Source organism: Dermochelys coriacea, chromosome 4 (assembly GCF_009764565.3).
Source record: "Dermochelys coriacea isolate rDerCor1 chromosome 4, rDerCor1.pri.v4, whole genome shotgun sequence".
Taxonomy (NCBI): Eukaryota; Metazoa; Chordata; order Testudines; family Dermochelyidae; genus Dermochelys; species Dermochelys coriacea.
Window position 1 is genome coordinate 76,143,630 of NC_050071.1, and position 20,534 is coordinate 76,164,163.

Consider the following 20,534-nt stretch of genomic DNA (forward strand, 5'->3'; position numbering starts at 1 on the left):
CCGTAGCATCCCAGGCTATCTGGAGAGCACCTCTTGCCACCGCTTTGCCCTCTTCCACTACGCGGTGATCTCTTGGGCTCGGTCCTGTGGGAGGCCCTCCTTGAACTTGCTGATGGAGTCCCACAGGTTGAAGTTGTACGTGCCTAGCAGGGCCTGATGCTTAGACACCCGAACATGCAGGCTGGCTGTCGAATAACTTTCCTGCCAAACAAGTCCAGCCTCTTGGCATCTTTACGTTTTGGTGTGCCACTCACCTGACCTTTTCGTTGACGGCAGACATGACCAGGGACCCTGCTGGAGGGTAGATATATAGGTACTCAATTCCCTTTGTGGGCACATAGTACTTCTTTTCCGCCTTCTTGGAGGTAGGTGGAATGGAAGAATGGAACTGCCACCCAGACTTGGCAATTTTAAGGACCCCTGGGTGGACGGGCAATGCAACCCAGGCCAGGGTGGAGGGTATGACATTAAAGAGGTCATCAGACTCCTCCACTAACTCCTCAACCTCCAAGTTCAGGTTGGCAGCCACCCTTTTGAGCAGGGTCCACTGCTCCTTGAAGTTGTCAGGGAGGCTGCTCGTTTGCAAGAGGCCTCCCAACGTTTCATCCAGAGATGACGAAGATGACTGCATAGCAGAGGGAGGGCTGGCTTCTCCTGGCTCACCCAGGGCATCGGGGCCCGCTGTGTTGCCTCCGTATCGGATTCGACACCGTGCTCCAACACGCAGGAGCTGCGCCGGTCTCATGGGCTGGTGGTGATTCGCATTTTATAGATGAGGGGCTGAACTCCCCTTCAGGCTTGGACCATTGCTCTTCTAGTGACATGGCAGAGCTGTAGATGTCTGAGTCTGCCAACTGACACTCATCGGCGACCAGTAAGGAGAGGGCGAGGACCCATGCCAGCTTGAAGAGCAGTACCAGGGAGCCGGAGACCGGTGCTGTGACTGGGAACAATCCTGCACGGGGGGGATTGACACCTGGGAGACCGCCTAGGTGATGGTGAGCTGCGCCATGATAAACTCTGGCGGGAGGCCCGACAGTACCATGGGTACAGGGATCAGCATCATGACTCAGGTGTGACTTGCAGGCAGAGACCTTGGCATTAGAGACCTGTGTCTTCTAATCAGGGGCTGAGGCTGCGGTGCCAGGGTCCGAGGCCGCAGTGATGGGGACTGATGCCTGCGGTCCAGGGATTGGGAACAATCTGCTGCTTTAAGAGGTAGTCCCATAACCGGCTTGCCCATAGATGCTGGGACCTGGGCTAGGTCCGTTGTCTGGCTTGACATCTGGTGCCAGTCAGCCTACTTGCTGTTTGGCCACCAGGCCCACTTTGGGCACAGATGACCCTATTAGGGGCTGATACCCCCTTCTGCTCCCAGAAGTCAGAGGGGGGTCCCTGGCTGGACTAGGGGGGCTGACCCCAGAGGTACCCCCAAGCAGCTCTGGGGTGGGCACATGACCTGACCCAGGTCCTTTGCCTGAAGCCCCCTTTTCCTGTGGCGCCGGCAGGCCCATCAACTTTGACTGCTTCTTAGGCACCGGGGAAGGGGAACAATGCCGGGTGGATTGTGGTGCTGGTGATATACTGTGTGCCAACGCCAAGGTGTCGGGCACGGAGTCCAATCGAGAGGGCTTCGAGGTAAGATGAGGCAAAGCCTCCACAAGGCGGACCCTTAAGCAGATATCCCCCTCCTTCTGAGTTCGAGGGCAAAAATTATTTCAGATCCTGCACTGATCCTTTCTGTGGGACTCCCCCAATCACTTTAAACAGCTCTCATGGGGGTCAGTAACGGGCATCAGCCGGCTGCACCCTGAACATGGCTTAAAGCATGGGGAATGGGACATGCCGGGCTCTGAGACGAAGCTCCGAGTCCAGCTGGGACTCTAATGCCTAAACTACTCTATTCTAACACTTAACTTAAAGGTCTAACTCAGTACCTATCAACTAACAACAAAGGAGACAGAAAAATGGACTGTAAGAATTGCTAATGCTCTTGTGATGCAAAACAAGGCGCTCTGACCAACTGTCATAGGCGGTAAGGAGGAAGTGAGAGGATGTAGGGTCAGCAGCGCCTAATATACCAGCACATGAGCACGGCAAAAATCTCCAACGACTGTTCTTGTGGGCACGCACACATCTAGAATGGAATCGACATGAGCAAGCACTCAAAGAAGAATTATTGTTTGGCTGGTAATATTCAGAGTGCTATGAACTGTATATTACATTACATTATATTGAATTATATATGGAGAGTTTTAAACTTTGTAAAAGTGCTCAGATCATTAGGTGATTATTGTTTATATTACAGTAGTGCCTAGAGATCCCAAACAAGATCAGTTTCCCACTGTGCTTTGTGCTGTACATATACATAGGAGACAATCCCCACTCCCAAAGAGTTTACAGTCCAAATATACAAGACAAAAGGCACAGAGGAAGTTATCTGTCCTAGATTATACAGCAAGTTATGGACAGATGAGAGAGTAGAAGTCCATTCTCATGAGTCACAGTGCAGTGCCCTGCACCGCTGGAACATGCTCCTCTCTAAATATGGGCATTTCTTATTATACATAATTACACTCGGAACAGATACATGAGGAGCATCAACAATGAACAGTTTCCCACACAGTTCTCCTAATGTGCCTTACGGAAAGCTGGAGGTTCCAGAGTAGTTTAAATTCTACATTGATACAGTCTTATGATTTGTGGTGCAGTAGCACTGGGACTCAGGACCCATGCTAAGTGCTGCATAAAATGTGTAATAAAAAGCCCACTGTTTCTTCCGCAAAAAACTTTCTGCTGAGGTGACAAACAGTGATGCAGAAACTGGACTGAGACCTCCCAATTTTTTTTCATGTATCAAAATTAATAGCAATCTGCTATTACCATCTTTCCACCACTCGTGACCTGGGAGATTAACCACTGACATCACTTAGCTTTTATGGGTGGGATATTTGAAAAGCACCTAGGTGACTTAATAGCGAGTGTCCCACCGATAGTCAGGGAGCTCCTTACTCACTGAGACACTTCTGAAATGTTCACGCTTTATCTCATTAATAATAACTTGAACGATCATCTCCACTACCTTTGTGTTTTTCAGCAGTAGGACAACAAAACTCTTACTGATGTTGCTCTGGCTTTGGATTTCCTATGAACACAGTACCATGTAAAAGAGCACTTTATATTCCTTTCATAGAAACTGTAATGGCTGAAAGGTCTCACAAGATATTATGCTATAAATATTAGTGAGACTATTATTTTTAATGTGCACCCAATAGATGCATTGTAATGTTTTGAAGGAAGAGTCCATTTCCATACATAGGTCTAATTCTTAGACAGAAATGGCCTAGTGGATATAATTGGATTTGTCTCACCAACCTCCGCTCACTTGGGAGACAATGAGATGGGCCAAGGACCAACAAGAAAAGAAAACGGGCCTTCCCATAGTTTAAGTGCAAACATGAATAGATAATAACTTATACACTGGTTTCAGAGTAGCAGCCGTGTTAGTCTGTATTCGCAAAAAGAAAAGGAGTACCCGTGGCACCTTAGAGACTAACAAATTTATTAGAGCATAAGCTTTCGTGAGCTACAGCTCACTTCATCGGATGCATTTGGTGGAAAAAGCCTTACTTATACACTCTTTTACATACTAAACTGCTGAAAACACATTAACAAGGTAGGCTAGCATGAGCTTTATTTTCTGAATGTGGAAACTGAAGCTGAGAGAAGAAGCTACTTCCACACAGCAAGACAATACTGGAGAAAGCATTTGAACACTAGAGTGTCTGATCACCAACCATGATGCAGCTTCACAGTGAATCTGCATCAGAAACCAGACAAATAATACATAATATGTATTAATAATATGAAGGGTTTCTTCAGGTATGTTGGCAACAAGAAGAAAGCCAAGGAAAGTGTGGGCCCCTTACTGAATGAGGGAGGCAAGCTAGTGACAGAGGATGTGGAAAAAGCTAATGTACTCAATGCTTTTTTTTGCCTCTGTTTTCACTAACAAGGTCAGCTCCCAGACTGCTGTGCTGGGCAACACAAAATGGGGAAGAGATGGCCAGCCCTCTGTAGAGATAGAGGTGGTTAGGGACTATTTAGAAAAGCTGGACGTGCACAAGTCCATGGGGCCGGACGAATTGCATCCGAGAGTGCTGAAGGAATTGGCGGCTGTGATTGCAGAGCCCTTGGCCATTATCTTTGAAAACTCGTGGCGAACGGGGGAAGTCCCGGATGACTGGAAAAAGGCTAATGTAGTGCCCATCTTTAAAAAAGGGAAGAAGGAGGATCCTGGGAACTACAGGCCGGTCAGCCTCACCTCAGTCCCTGGAAAAATCATGGAGCAGGTCCTCAAAGAATCAATCCTGAAGCACTTAGAGGAGAGGAAAGTGATCAGGAACAGTCAGCATGGATTCACCAAGGGAAGGTCATGCCTGACTAATCTAATCGCCTTTATGATGAGATTACTGGTTCTGTGGATGAAGGGAAAGCAGTGGATGTATTGTTTCTTGACTTTAGCAAAGCTTTTGACACGGTCTCCCACAGCATTCTTGTCAGCAAGTTAAGGAAGTATGGGCTGGATGAATGCACTATAAGGTGGGTAGAAAGCTGGCTAGATTGTCGGGCTCAACGGGTAGTGATCAATGGCTCCATGTCTAGTTGGCAGCCGGTGTCAAGTGGAGTGCCCCAGGGGTCGGTCCTGGGGCCCGTTTTGTTCAATATCTTCATAAATGATCTGGAGGATGGTGTGGATTGCACTCTCAGCAAATTTGCGGATGATACTAAACTGGGAGGAGTGGTAGATACGCTGGAGGGGAGGGATAGGATACAGAAGGACCTAGACAAATTGGAGGATTGGGCCAAAAGAAATCTAATGAGGTTCAATAAGGATAAGTGCAGGGTCCTGCACTTAGGATGGAAGAATCCAATGCACCGCTACAGACTAGGGACCGAATGGCTCGGCAGCAGTTCTGCGGAAAAGGACCTAGGGGTGACAGTGGACGAGAAGCTGGATATGAGTCAGCAGTGTGCCCTTGTTGCCAAGAAGGCCAATGGCATTTTGGGTTGTATAAGTAGGGGCATAGCGAGCAGATCGAGGGACGTGATCGTTCCCCTCTATTCGACACTGGTGAGGCCTCATCTGGAGTACTGTGTCCAGTTTTGGGCCCCACACTACAGGAAGGATGTGGATAAATTGGAAAGAGTACAACGAAGGGCAACGAAAATGATTAGGGGTCTAGAGCACATGACTTATGAGGAGAGGCTGAGGGAGCTGGGATTGTTTAGTCTGCAGAAGAGAAGAATGAGGGGGGATTTGATAGCTGCTTTCAACTACCTGAAAGGGGGTTTCAAAGAGGATGGCTCTAGACTGTTCTCAATGGTAGCAGATGACAGAACGAGGAGTAATGGTCTCAAGTTGCAATGGGGGAGGTTTAGATTGGATATTAGGAAAAACTTTTTCACTAAGAGGGTGGTGAAACACTGGAATGCGTTACCTAGGGAGGTGGTAGAATCTCCTTCCTTAGAGGTTTTTAAGATCAGGCTTGACAAAGCCCTAGCTGGGATGATTTAACTGGGACTTGGTCCTGCTTTGAGCAGGGGGTTGGACTAGATGACCTTCTGGGGTCCCTTCCAACCCTGATATTCTATGATTCTATGATTTGTCTGATTTCTAAGGCTAGTGTGTCTGTCCAGCAGTCTCCTTTGCTGGTAGTTTGTTTCCCAAATTATAGCCCTAAAAGAACTTTTAACTGTCAAAAACTGGAATTTAGAGAGAATATATAGGCAGAATACCTTGCTCAAACAGTGACATACAGCGTATCACTATAGAAAACATACTGTTTGTACTCACTGGTATTTTATTGTATTTGATGCTATAGGAATAAAATGGTTGTTGAAGCAGCAAGTACCATATTAGAGCTATTTGCATTGTATTTGTGAAATGCACCAATATGAAACTATTCACTTCCATCATGGCTGCTAGCAACATGTAATGCCGTGCCGTGGGTGGTTCAAAGCATCTGCTACGAAGAGTGTAGGAGTTGGTGAGCAGTGACAATTTATATTCTCATTGATTTTATAGCAAGAAAAGAGAAGGAGAGAGGCGGAAACAAGCAGCTTCACTCAAGATGGAAGCATGAAGAAAATTAGAATAAACATGTCTTGATGAAAGTTGTTGGGATATTCCATTAAGGAAAAATAACAAGAGATTGTGCAGCTAAATTATAACTATACACTGCTCAACCTTGGCAAAGCACACCACAATAGAAGTGCTATGGTATGTGAAAGCAACTTAGGACAGAAGTACCAAAGTGTGTAACTAGAGACAATATTCTTCCTCCAAGGCAAAGTACAGCCTTTAAAGCGTGTGTAGTGACCAGTGATCACAGTACTTTCCTTAACAGCCCCTTACAAACTCGGGTCCAAACACTTTTTCCCTTCATGGGTCCTCATTTTATTCCCAAATCTTGAATTCCAGCCTTCTGTGGGGGTAAGGGGACTTCTCTTTTCCACAACATATCCACAAACACAGTCACAGCAATTAACCAACACTACCCCTCCCTCATAAGGGAAAATAAATGTAATTTATTGGGATCTCAACACATTTTTGCCCAGACTTGTGATGACAACTGGGCACTATTAAAGGCATGGCATTCTAAATGGGAAAAAAAATCTGTTGCATTAGCTATTGTTGTAATCACACTATTAATCACATTATTTTGAGAGGCTATTGGTCGTTCAAACTGCTTATCATTTGAACAAGGAGGACACGGTTATCTATAGCAACTTGTTCATGCAATCCACTAATTGATTCACATTTTTCTTTTGGTAATTTTTACAGTTTTCAAATTGGATTTTTTAAATGAGGAATTAAGGGATCCTGAATTGTACATTGTTTCTCCAAATCAGTGTTTCATTTGTGGTTAGGTATTTGGATTCAATTGTCAGCTATCCTGTCAGTTCACCATATTGTTTATAAATTAATCTGTTTTACATTTGATACATATATTCTGCTTTGTTGTGTGACAATCTACGGTACATCTAGATAAAAGCAAGATAATAAACACTCCAAAGCTGCATTTAGTCTAAGTGGGTCAGTTCTAATGAGCAAGCATGACATTTACATGTAGCAAGCAGATTGATCGGAGTGTTGAAAAACGGAATATGGCATCAACTCAGGAAATATGCATATACATGGAGTTTAAGTTATCCAGTTTTCTTACATCCAAAATGTCCCTCTCAAGCATTGATCTCCAGATCAATTTAGATTAAACAGTATCTGTGATTTAGATGTGGCAAATCTTTGCCAGTATTACCTTTTCACTTACAATACAAAAAATGCCCTCATTTCAATACATCTAGATAAAATCCAGCATGGACAGAACAGAAAGAGAACACAGTTGCAGTGATCATACACTCTGCTCCTTAGAAAAAAGGACGTTATGAACAGTATATTTTCCTGAGCTACACCTTGATATACTGTACAAGCAACAACAATCTAGGGGTGTACTTTTAAAAAACAGTAATACACCCAGCAACAATCAGCTACATACAACTTTGGCCAGAGATTTTAAAATAGGAATACCAAGACCATGCTGTGTATTTATTTTTTCTAACACAAACTGAACTGCACTGTGCAAAAACAAAAAGCTAACTGAATATATATACTGCAAAATTTACAACCAATCCCTTCATAGATACTATAGCAAGGCTGCTTCCACAGATACCTAAAGAAATGGGGGGGAAAGTGAAAGAAATATAGACACCTCCCAAATATATACAAAATATACTTCAGGTCTTTGTTCAGTCTGGACACCCATTGAAAGGTGTAAATAATGGTTACATTGTTAGATTTCTAACTCCAACTAGCTCCAAATATTGTGTGAGTGGCTCTCTCATAGTTCACAGTGGGCTCCCTTGACCCAGCTAGACAAGCGTGAAAACATGAAATAAAGGAAGGTTAACAAAGGACTGGTCTGGGAAACAGTCCACGTTAAAAGCCTGCAGTGTTACTACTATGCATATAAGACTGTGCATTTGAATTCTGTAAGTCTTAAATATTCACAATCACAATATTAATTCCAGACATTACTTCAAGAAGCCAAATGGAAAGAAAAATCTTTCACATCTGCTACACCAGGATATTCACTAGCCTTAGAGGCATGCACCCAAAGCAAATAAGGAAACTGCAAAATAATATCATATTTGTAAACGGAAAACTATTTATCACAATACCTTTTTGTGTTTGTCCCTCTTCCATATTCTCTTCCATGGCTACCTTTCTTCACTACAAACTGCTACACAGAATTAATCAAAAGCTTCAATTAGATGTTGGAAAAAGTGTGGGGTGCTTTTTTCCTGGGAAGCTCCAACAGCAGAGGCTTAGGCAAGTCCTCAGAGCTTAGCTAAGGCTCTCTCACTCTCCTTGTTTGCTTGGAGACAGGCTGTCAAGTGTAATTTCATTCAAATTACTCTTCCGTGAAGATTATCAATTTTTCTTCTCAAAGCTGCCCATTGTATATCACTGTAAACAGGTATTCAAATGAATAGCCAGTGAATTTTGGGGGGAAATTTGGTGTCCGTCCCAGTGGCAGTGACACTGTAATTCATAAGCCTCGCTTTGCATATAAAATGGGGGAAAGAAATTGAGGTTTGTATTGAAATCTGCGTTTTAAATTGGAAACAGGCTGCACTGAGAACAGATGGAGGGGTGTCCTCCTAACATGAAGCAGACCACCAACCCATAATTCCCCCTATTTGCTACTAAAGTGGGAAAACCCAGATGCCTGTGGGTTCTTTATGCTGCAGTAGTTGTCTCACTCTCGGTCAGATACATTACTAATATTCTCCTTCATTTACTTGCTCTCTCATATATCTATACTATTTGGGTATAATTAGTATTAGAAATACATACTATTTTACTTATTCTATAATGTATTCTGACAGGCTGCAAGAGGGTTTGTTTAAAAGAAAGATACACCTTTGTCGTTTAAGGTGGGCTTTTCAAGTATATATATAAAAAAGCAGAAAGTACAAAACAGAGAATATTACTGACTGCCCATCAAATCCTCTATTTAAGGTAAATTATCTCTCACAATGCCACAAATTGGCAGATGTGAATTTAAAATAAGACAGCGAGATGTTTAAATAAATATTCTATCCATTTTTTTCTGCAGTATAGCATGCAATATTATCGGTAGGCTGTAGTACCTTATTAAAAGATGGAACCTTTTCAAGATGGTGAAGCTTAAAACAAAACAAAAACAAAACCCCACACATTACACAATCTTTGTCATGGATTGTTGGAGGAAAAACACAGTTCAGTACATTGTGGGGTCACTTACTTGTTTGGGGAGCCGTGCAATCTGATTTGAAATGCAAATTGGACACTGCAATCTATCAATAAATTAGCATTTTTGTACCTTGGCCTGTTGAGTGGCATAGCATCATCTTAAGAGTTTGAATACTTCCTAGAAGTGCAACAAGAAAAACACCCAATGTGTGTTGTGGGTTTTTTTTCCCCTATCCTCCTAGGAAAATGTGACTAATTCTCACCATGAATCTAAAATGTCAAGACTTAAAATTGGTAAACACAGAAGCAAAACTGTTTTTAATGTGATGTTATTAAAAGGGACCGCCTCACCAGCTCGCTCTAAGTTTAAAATTGTTTTCAAATCCGGTAAATATTTTGTATACTATTTTGTTCGTAACAGTTCACATCAACAGAAATTTCATAAATAATTTGTGAATTCACATAGATAGCTACCTGACCATTCTGTTTTTAAAATGCACCTATCTAGCACTTTCGTTGCATGTACACCTCTTATAGGGAATAAATAAGGACCAATTTCCAACAGATTCAGTCTTCCCAGACCCCCTAGATATTTTTCAAACCAAAATCTCCCAAAACCACCACTCAGCTGCTCATCTAGCTCAGATGGCTTCAAGATCATAGCATGCAAGGATCTTGCCTCTCCCAGAAAACCTGGGGAAACAAATGAGCTTGCAGTATGACCTAAAAATCCACAATTTTGGATTTTGTTGAATTACATCATAAAATGCATGTCACAGCTGAACATTCCTATTGAGAACACCCTCCTCTAGACCCCCGATCATTAAACCAGGGGAGTGTTAGCTTAAGCACCTGAGAGGAACTGAACTACCCATGGTATCATAAGGGGAGACGTGAGGTGAGAAGACCTATTAGAGCCAACTAGTTACAACGTATCTCCTCCCCAAGGCAGCAGTACTATGGTTACTACCAGACCTCTCTGAGAACTTCACTACCAAAGGCAACATCAGCTGATTTGTGCATACCCTGCCAGTGGTGTCTCCAGAAGGTCTCAGCACATCACATTGCTACACAGCACAGCTAACCCATCGAGCCTCTTTGTGCTCCATCCAGAAGATGGCGATCTCTTGGAAAAAGTGAGCTTGAAGCTTCTCTGAGCAGGGAACATACACAAGGAAGTAGGGTTACCAGATGCTGGCTCTTATCCAATGGCAGAGGATGTATCCGGATTGCTTCTACTCTTTGTGGGGCCCTTTGCACAGCACAAACAAAAGGGACTTGTGGAAGTGTTTGGTTTCAGAAAGGTAGACCCTAAGAACAACCCAGACATACAGAGAATGGGACCAGACCTCAAGTCTTGCCTTACGATTGTGGCAGAAATTCAACAGTGAGACCTCTTAAGTAAGGTGAATGGCTGAGACCAAATTGGGAGCAAGTCCACAGAACAAACCTTCTCTATGTGATGTTTCATTTTCTACAAGCCAGGGCTGTGAGTTCAGACTCTGGAACGGGTTAGTGACCACTAGAAAAATTGCTTTCCATAACAGCAGAGAGCATGGACTGGTGAAGATAGTACCAAATAAGTCTGAACTGAGAGCAAGTGAGAACTATATTTAACTAAAAGGGATAGAGCCACACTAAACAAGAGTCCTAGACAAAGAGACTGCCCTAAGGAGCCTAGCTATGGGAGAGGAGGTGTGAAACCCACTGGGAAGCCTCCTATGGACTTTCAAGAGAGCTAAGGGCAGAGGTCTGGACTCTAATGGAGATAGCACAGAGTCTCTGAACCCCATTCTGGAAGAACTCCAGAAAGGACGGTGTGATAAGGTGTCCAACCCACATAAGGCTTAAAAGGGTTAAGGTGGCCAGGTAGGCCAATTTACTTCCCAGGCTGCACCAGGAGGAGCAACCAGGGATTGATTAAATGAGGCTCACCTTGACAGGAACAGGAGCTGCCTGTATAAAACCCAGAGACTCAGAGGAGAAAGGAGCTGCAGGGAAGTAGGCTGCAGTCATTCCCTGAGCAGAGGGAGTTGGAAAGCTGACAAACCCAGAGAGGTGGAAAGCCAGGAAGATGGGAAAGCAGCAAGATAGGACAGAGCAGGCCTTGGCTGCTGACTAGAAGGACCCTGAGCTGGAACCTGGCATAGAGGGCAGGCCCAGGTTCCCCTACCAGCCACTGGGGGCATGTCACAGGCCAGGCAAAGGACAGCGGAGTGCCTGGGATGATTTATTCTAGAAAGACTTTGTTACAAACCTCCTGTGGAAGGGGAAACCACACAGTGATCTGGCCTGAAGGCTAAGCCATGGAGAGGTGGCTGCAGTTCCTGGAGCCAGATGGGCTGCAGGGCAGGAAGGATGGGTGAAGATACCACCAGAGAAGGGTGCAACACCTGGGGCAGAGCTAATCCCCAGGACTGCCAGGAGGAGGCACCGCCAGCAGCAAGTGAACCCCGTGACAGAGTAGATTGTAAATGTCTTGGCTAACATCCAATGGGATAAAAAAAAAAAAAAGACAGACCATGCCCTACAATAAGCAAAGTAAGTACACTTCTTTCATGAAGGTAGATTAACAACAAGGACATGGATGAACATTCCTGGATTTGAAAGGAAAGAGGGTTCACAAGATTTGGGGGGTGGGGCTGATGTGTAGGACACCCTTTCTTTCTGCTAGGCAAAGACAGATCATAGGGTAGCTTGTGGGAGGGGCTGGGCACACGAGGCCTATCTATGTCATTGTGGGGCCATACAGAATCATAAGTCACTGATTTCTTTCTGCTTTCTTAGACACATAGGAAGTAGAGGAAAGAAGACCTAAGATACCTCCCTCACCTTTGAAATGGAGAAGGTACCCTGTTCCTATGTGTAAGGACCGAGGCATTTTCAATCATATCTGGGAACTAGGAAGCTGAAGCTTGTCGTGAAGAAGTTGATCAAAGGAGACCAGGTCTCAGGTGTCACATTCCCCTCTGGTTTTATCCGGACCAGTGATCAGCTAGGTCACCCCAATCCTTGATTCTGGAAGCCAGCCTTACCCTGCTCTGCTGTGAGAACCCTCACTCCTGAGCTATTCACGCACAGCCTCTGGTATGTAAGCTGCTCCTTGAGTTGTGCAACCGAATGACACTAGCCAATATCTCCGGTCCCAGACACAACCCTAGGAACCTCCATCTTGTAGTGCCCAGTTATGCCCGCTGAACACTGCAAGCTTGTATGAGTTTGTTAATTTAACAAGGAAATTGATATATAGCAGGCTTGTTAGGCATCCCAAGGGGAGCCTCTGACATGCTTCAAAGCAAACGCACTGCTTCAGGTAGGAAAAACAAACAAATTTATTAGCTATAAAGATAGATTTTAAGTGATTATAAGTCAAACCATATCAAGTCAGTTTTGGTCAAACGAAATAAAAGCAAAATGCATTCTAATCTGATTTTAACACTTTCAGTGCCCTAACAAACTTAGATGCTTCTCACCACAGGCTGACTGGTTGCTCTTCAGCCAGGCTGTCCCCTTTGATCAGCGCTTCAGTTACTTGGTGTAATGTCTGTAGATGTTGGTGGAAGAGAGACAGAGAGAGAGAGAGAAAGCATGGCAAATGTCTCTCCCTTTTATCATGTCCTTTCTTCCCTCTTGGCTTTGCCCCCCCTTCAGAGTCAGGTGAGAATTACCTCATCGCAGTTCCAAACTGACCAAAGGAAGGAGGGGTGACTCCCTTGAGAGTATAACAGATTCTTTTGTTGCTGCCTAGGCCACCGTCCTTTGTTCCTGTGAGGCTGGGCTGGGTTTGTCCCATAACTGCCCTGATGAGGGGTGAACTGCCTCTCTGCTCTAGGAGAGTTTTTGCCTGGGCTTACTTTAAGCCATGAGGATACATTTTCAGCCTCATAAATACATACATGAAATTAAAACCGATAACATTACTGCAACAACAATGTTCAGTGCATCATGAGCCTTCTGAAGACACCCGACATGACAAACTTTGTATTGGATACCACACAATCATTTTACAAGGATTAACATAGGAGTGCTGGGTGTTCCCCTGAGGTACAGAGCATCACACCAGGTCACTTATTGGCTGAAAACTTCCCACTAGAGATAGCATTCATCCAGATGGAAGCCTTTCTGGTTCAGCACAATGTCTGGACACATGTAGGGCCTTGACAGACCCCAGGATTTTCTCTTCCTAGTGGAAGACATCATTAGATTCTGGAAGAGAATACTCCAAGTTCAGCCTTGATGATTCAGGTAGGCCATCATGGAGGCATTGTTGAACCTGGTTAGAATGTAGCTCTCAAGTCCCCCATAGCCAATCTACTGGCCACTCAAAACAATGGATGGTGAGGTCAAGCTTTTGTTCCTGAGGAGATGATGCCTCGACTGACTGAACTGTGACTGCTCCATCCATATTGATGCACTGAGAGTCCAGAAGTGAGGTTCGCTTTATAGTGTGTGATTTTTGTGGTTGAAGGAAAGGAATTAGGTCCTCTATGTTCTCCTCTATTGAGGAAAAGAAGAAAAATAGATGTTGGAGAGGCAAAGAATGAATTCAAGCCTGGGACCATGTTCTAACAGAGCAATGTGGTGCTATGCACAAATAGATAGGCACTAAGCCACTAACGTGGACAAATTCAAGTAGAGTCTCTAGTTTGAGGATTATGTCAAGGGTGGTAAAGACTGTCCACCATTTCCTTTATTACAGAAGTGTCTGGAGGGAGTAAGAGAACTCTTCTCCCAATTCACTATCAAGCTGAGCTGCCAGAATCTCAAATGTTGAGGACTGGGCCAGACTGGGAGTTATTCAGACCCCTTTCTTCCTGAAGAATGCTTCAACGACCACAATTATGTTCAAAACAATCCCTGGGGCTGACCAATACTAAATGAAAGAACTTGGTGTTACAGGTGTCCTGCAGAGAATCTGAGGAACCTCTGGTCTGTTTTTATTATAGGATATTACTGGTAAGCCTCCTTTAGAGCAACGGGTGCCAAACAGTCACACCGACCTATGTTTGTTAGCAATAAGCGAAGAGACTCCATTCTGAAGATTTGACACACTGATTCAGCACACTAAACACATCTTGCACCAGCTGAAGCTTCAGAAGACTTGAGGTATAGCCCCATGTAGAACACATTGCAGTGCAAAGTTATGGGTGTTGTGGCCAGGATTTAGGTGGCCTGGCCTAGTAGTCAGAGCAGGAGTCAGGTCTAGTGGGCAGAGCAGACATCCAGATGGGGGGAAAAGCCAAGGGTCAGCACCAAAGTCAACTGCGTAATTACCAGAGCCATGGGTCAAACCAGAGTCAGAGTCAGGAATTGAAGCTGTGCATCACAGCCAAGGTCAGAAACCGAATGTCAGAGCCCAGGTCAATCCAGAGTCAGTGTTGGAAGTTGGAGGCAGGATCGCAGACAGGACTGGTAACTGATGGTGGAAGTGAGGTAAAGGCAGGAACTGGACAAGAAGCAATGATCAAGCACAGAGCAGGAGCATACTGGGAACAGGAGCAAAGGCAGGGAGGAGGTAGGAACCAGGAGCAGAGCAGGAATCAGGAACAGGTTTCAGTTCAAGAAGCAGGTACAAGCAGGGTCAAATGCAGCCACAACAGGAAATCACCTTGTTGCTCAGACAACTTCCTGTGCCTCATTCTGGCTTATATAATGTGGTTGGACAAATTGGTGGAGCCCAGGTGATCCTCCAATCAAGGTTTCCCTGGGTGGTACCATGGCTGAGGTTGTAGTCCTACTAGATTCTCAGCCCACCATGTTTCAGCAAACATTGGATGAAGGCTATGATGCGGCAGTTGGTCTGAGAGCTCCCAAACCTGGGTTCAAGACCTGGTAGATTCACAGTGGGTCACTGAGAAATGGCCCTCATTAGAGAGAGAAGATTGTAACCGTCTGGCCAAGTGTAAATGACAGAATGCTATGCAGGTATCTGAAAGAAGATGCAAGTTCCAAAGAACACCCAGTTTACAAATTAGAGTAATTAAAAAGGTGTGCAAATGCCCGGCTCAGTGAGAGCTGATATAAATTCAGATATTTCTTCTGCCTTGGACTTTCCAGCATAATCTCAGTCTCTCTCTGAATTGAGTTATAGTCAGTTCACTCCCATTCAAACCCTGATCCTAGCCAGATATTCTATAAGCCAATCAACATTACTAGCAGATCTAATGAAAGAGTGACATATAGTTGAGAGACATCTACAATACAAGTAAATCTTGCTTGCACATGCAAATTCAATTGCTGGGTAATACCTGAGAAAAATCACAGTTTTAATTTTTAAAGTGTTTTTGGGGTGGAGGGATATAAGTGTGACTATGATCCCTCAGTTTACGTTCTATGACTTGCGCCACCACCAACCTCAGAGGCTTTCCTTCACAGCAATCATCCATCCTCTTTAGAAGAGCGGGACACAGCTCCCTCTGGAATCTGTCAACACTACGATAATGATGAGCCAGGGAGCAAAGGACAATTCAAACTCCATTTCAGGCTCTCTCAAAGTTTTTAAGAGTTCTGCAGCCTGTGTTGGAGGATATATAATAAATGCAACATTATAATGAAACCAATTTACAGTCAATGCTCTCTCTTTTTGACCCAGTTAATCCCCACCATCTCCCTATAGTCTCTCTCTCTACTCCTCCCACCTGCCTTCCCCACTACTAATGTACACAACAGATAGCAGTCTGAAGAATGTTGCAGGTTCAACATATTACCATATGAACCTACCCTTAGTCTCTCATTTCCCCATATCTTTCAGATGGCACTGAAAATAGACCAGCAGATCTGGCAGCCTCTCTCCCTGGATCCCAGCTGTCTACAGAATGTGTAATATTTTAAAGAAGAACACACTACAGTCTAGGACATATATGTTCAATCTAATAACTCATTAAAATGAATATATCCCCCAATACGTAAAGTGCCTGACCACTCCCCTCCCAGCTGTCAACCATCAAACAAAAGCCTGATCTGCACCCCCTCTGACTGACCAACTGATCCTAGTTTCCCACACTCTCCTGGGACTCCTCCTAGCATCCACCAGTTCCAGTAAGGTGGGCCTCAGTAAGGCATTTTGATGCATATTGTCGTTCCTCAAAAAAGGGAGGCATTTCTCTAAGGCATCAAGACTTTCTTAAAATATATGCTGTATAAAATTGTACTACTTTATTTGCAAATGTGAGTATTTAACTCACATCCCTTCACTGACTTAATCACCCTTATGCACATTACATTCTAGCTAATCAGCCACACCTGTAAAAAGTACTAAACAGGTCTGCTCCTATCTACATTTCAGCTGTCCTCTCTTCCTGATCCTGCACTCTAAAGGATATCACTCTGCTGAATCTTCTGTCACCTTCCAACCCTTGAATGTCTTTTTCATGATTTGTCCTAAACTTGGAATGGCCTCCCTTTGCTCACAGGATTTAAGGCCACAAGGAGCCACTAGATCATCTAGTCTGACCTCCTGTATATCACAGGCCACCAAAAGACCCAGCTCTCGTACACCAAGCTCAGCAACTGAAATGAGACCAAAGTAAATGAGATCCACAGGAGACTAGATTATTATGGGCCACAGGCAGAGACTAGGTGGGACCGAAGTGCACCAATCCTCAAGGCCCCCGTATGAGGCAAAGGTCTGGCCTGACACGAGTAATTAACACATGGAGGGAGGCCTCATTTCTTGGATGACAGGATTAGGGAGGTAAACAGTTTGTTAGGCTGAAAACAGAACTTTGTGCTAAATAAAATAAGTAAGTAGGTCAGTAGGCTAAAAACACAGAATGTCTGAGCCAGCTAAGAGGGAGAACACAGAGAGAACCATCTACTAACAATGGACAAGACAAGTTAGGAATGTAGAGATGAGGTAAAGACCATAATGAATCTGGACAATGCACAGACAGAGCATGCTGCATAGGGATTTTTTCCTGAAAAGTAACAAAGGCAATCCCAAAACATGTGATGCAATGTATAGAAATACAATGTAATGTGTACACTTATATAAAGGAAGAGGTATGATGTGTAACTTTAGATGTGTGGTACACCCTATACCCATCCCCCACGCTTGAGTCTGATCAACTGAGCACAGCACTGCTGAATGCCAAATAAAAGAACCTGTGTGATGAAATCTGGAGTTAAAATCTGGAGGTTTTTTGGATACCAGAGAACTGGATGAAGTGTTTTCCCAGAACTGAACAAGGTGTTCTGGATAAGCCAATTGAATAGGTCTTGGCAGGAATCCCAATACTGCAATGACAGGGAAATGATTAAATGCCCAGATAATCCTTGCAAGTGAATAATCCACACACTGCAGACGAAGGCCAAAAAAATCCCCCAGGTCATTGTCAATCTGACCTGGGGGAGAATTGCTTTCCGACCCCACATATGGGGATCAGTTAGACCATGAGCCTGTGAGCAAGAACCAGCCAGCCAAGCACCTGAAAGAAAAAATACTTGGTGCCACCTCAGAGGCCTGGTTCACCTTGCCCAGTGTCTCATCTTCAGTTGTGGCCAACCCTGATGCTTCAGAGGAAGGAGATAAAAAAACCTCACAGAATATGTTGAGGGTACAAAATCCCTTCCTGACCTCTGCAGGTGGCCAGCTGAAACCTGAAGCAGGGAAAACCAGAAGTGAGCTTAAGGGCTGTTGTACCCTGCCCAGCACCATCACAAGCAGCCCCGTCATAAAACCGCACTCATAAATTTATCCAACTCTCTCTTTAAAACTAATTAAATTGCTTTCCCCCACAATTCCTATTGGAAAGCTGTTCCTGAATCTCACCCCTCTGATGCTTAGAAACTTTCTTCTAATTTCCAGCCTGAATTTGTTCCTGGTCAGGTTATATCCAATTGTTCTTCTTGCCAACATTGTCCTTTAGCTTAAACAGCTCTTCAGTCTCCCTGCTATTTACCCCAGGGGACAGGGTATACCTACCCTGCACTGGTTCTGCAGGGGTTAACCACACTTTGTGGGCTGAAGAAGTCATGCCCACTCACCCATGCTGGGTATGCTCAGACTGGAATCAGAGAATAAAAGGGAGTAGCTCAGCTCAGTCTGGGCTGAGCACGGAGGAGACCAGATGTGTTGCATGTTCCTACCAGGAAGCTGCCAGAGCCCCAAGCCACAGAGGCCATCCATGCTGAGACCCCAATGGACACCCAGCTGACCACTGAGGCCGACAGAGAAGACACCACTGAGGTCACAAAATTGTCCTCACTGGAAGTCAGAGTAGGAAGCAACCCAAGGATTGGGACTGTAGCATTGAGAGACTGAGACTCACCACAAAAATACCAGTTCCTCAGGACCCTGGGCCAAGACCCAGGGGAAAAGGGTGGGCCCAGATCCCTCTACCCTGACTTCAACTGCCACCAACTGCAGTCAACCTCTATCCCCTTGAAGGGGCAGAATTTACAGTCAAAAGACAGATTTGACTGGCCATTTGGCTGCGCTGCCCTGAGCAGAAAGGCAGCTTGATTGACCTTGGCCATTGGGCCACGCTACCCTGGAGAGAAGGATGGCCACATAGACTCCAGCCATTGAGCTGCGCTGTGCAGCCCTGAAGAGAAGGGCAGCCACAGACTCCGGCCATTAGGCCACACTGCCCTCTATTGACACAAAATACTAGACCACTTGAGTCATCAAATCCCCACTTTGTCTCCTTTCCCCCCCTTAACCAGATGCATCGTGATGGGGTGTACCTACCCTGCAACACCCTCCTAATGTATTCATAGAAAGCAATCACATCCCTTCTCAGCCTTTTTGCAAGACTAAACAAGTCAAGGTCTTCCAGTCTCCTGTCGTAAGGTAGGCTCTCTAGTCCCCTAATCATCCTAGTAGCTTTTCTCTGCACCAGTTATAGTTTCAATTCATCTTTCTTGAACATGAATGTCCAGAATTGTGCACAGTATTCCAAATGAGATCTTACCAAACCCTTGTACAATAGCATTAATACTTCTCTGTCTCTACTGGAAATGCCTCTCCTAATACATCCTAGGATTGCATTCACAGTCACATCACACTGGTGACTCATAATTTTCTGTGATCAACCTAACACCCAGATCTCTCTCCTCTTCTGTCTCTTCCAGCTTGTAGCAGATATTATTCTTCTTAGACCCCCAGTGCACGACCTTGCACTTTGCACTACTGAACTGCATCCCATTTCGGTCACTCCAGTCTTCAAGGTCATTCAGCTCTACAATATTCTGATCCTCCTCTGTATTGAGAATGCTTCCAACTTTGTATCATCAGCAAATTTCATTAGCACACTCCTACTTTTTGTGCCAAGATCATTAGTAAAAATATTTAATAAGATTGTTCCAAAGACTGACCCTTGAGAAACTCTGCTAGTAACCGCTTTCCAGTCCGATAATTCAACTTTCAGCATAACCCACTATTTTCTTCCCTTTAGTTAATTCTCCATCCATTTTATAATGCTTGTACTGTTCCCCAAATTCCCTAATTAAACTAATAATTTCCCATGCAGTACTCTGTTAAATGCGCTACTGAAATCCAAACATGTTAGATCCACTGCATTTTCCTTATCAAAAAAAATCAATTGCTTTCTCAAAGAAGGAAATCAAGTTAGTTTTTCATGATCTACCTTAACATCTCTATACAATTAAGTGAGAGAGAGAGAGAGGGAGAAAGAGAGAGAATCTTATGCCAGACCCTTCACTTCTACTGTATTTTCTGGTTTCAGAGTAACAGCCGTGTTAGTCTGTATTCGCAAAAAGAAAAAGGAGTACTTGTGGCACCTTAGAGACTAACAAATTTATTTGAGCATAAGCTTTCATGAGCTACAGCTCACTTCATCGGATGCATTTGGTGGAAAATACAGCGGGGAGATTTATATACACACACAGAGAACACGAAGCAATGGGTTTTATCATACACACTGTAAGGAGAGTGATCACTTAAGATAAGCCATCACCAGCAGGAGGGGGGGGAAAGGAGGAAAACCTTTCATGGTGACAAGCAAGGTAGGCCATTTCCAGCAGTTAACAAGAACATCTGAGGAACAGTGGGGGGTGGGGTGGGGGGAGAAATAACATGGGGAAATAGTTTTACTTTGTGTAATGACTCACCCATTCCCAGTCTCTATTCAAGCCTAACTTAATTGTATCCAGTTTGCAAATTAATTCCAATTCAGCAGTCTCTCCTTGGAGTCTGTTTTTGAAGTTTTTTTGTTGAAGGATAGCCACCCTCAGGTCTGTAATCGAGTGACCGGAGAGACTGAAGTGTTATCCG

At 44.3% G+C, this 20,534-nt stretch overlaps 1 protein-coding gene across 2 annotated transcripts in view; it reads right to left on the bottom strand.

The window, feature by feature from the left end:
• The window catches only part of GPM6A (glycoprotein M6A), a 344,505-nt gene that overhangs the window by 201,775 nt on the left and 122,196 nt on the right, over nucleotides 1-20,534 (bottom strand). The window contains exon 1 of one of the 2 annotated variants that reach the window (XM_038400719.2): nucleotides 8,242-8,844. The exons of the other annotated variant lie outside the window; for it this stretch is intronic. Within the exon in view, the coding sequence (XP_038256647.1) occupies nucleotides 8,242-8,278 (37 nt within the window). The 5' untranslated portion in view covers nucleotides 8,279-8,844. Of the gene's footprint in view, nucleotides 1-8,241; nucleotides 8,845-20,534 lie in introns of those variants that run through there. 2 annotated transcript variants of the gene reach the window in all.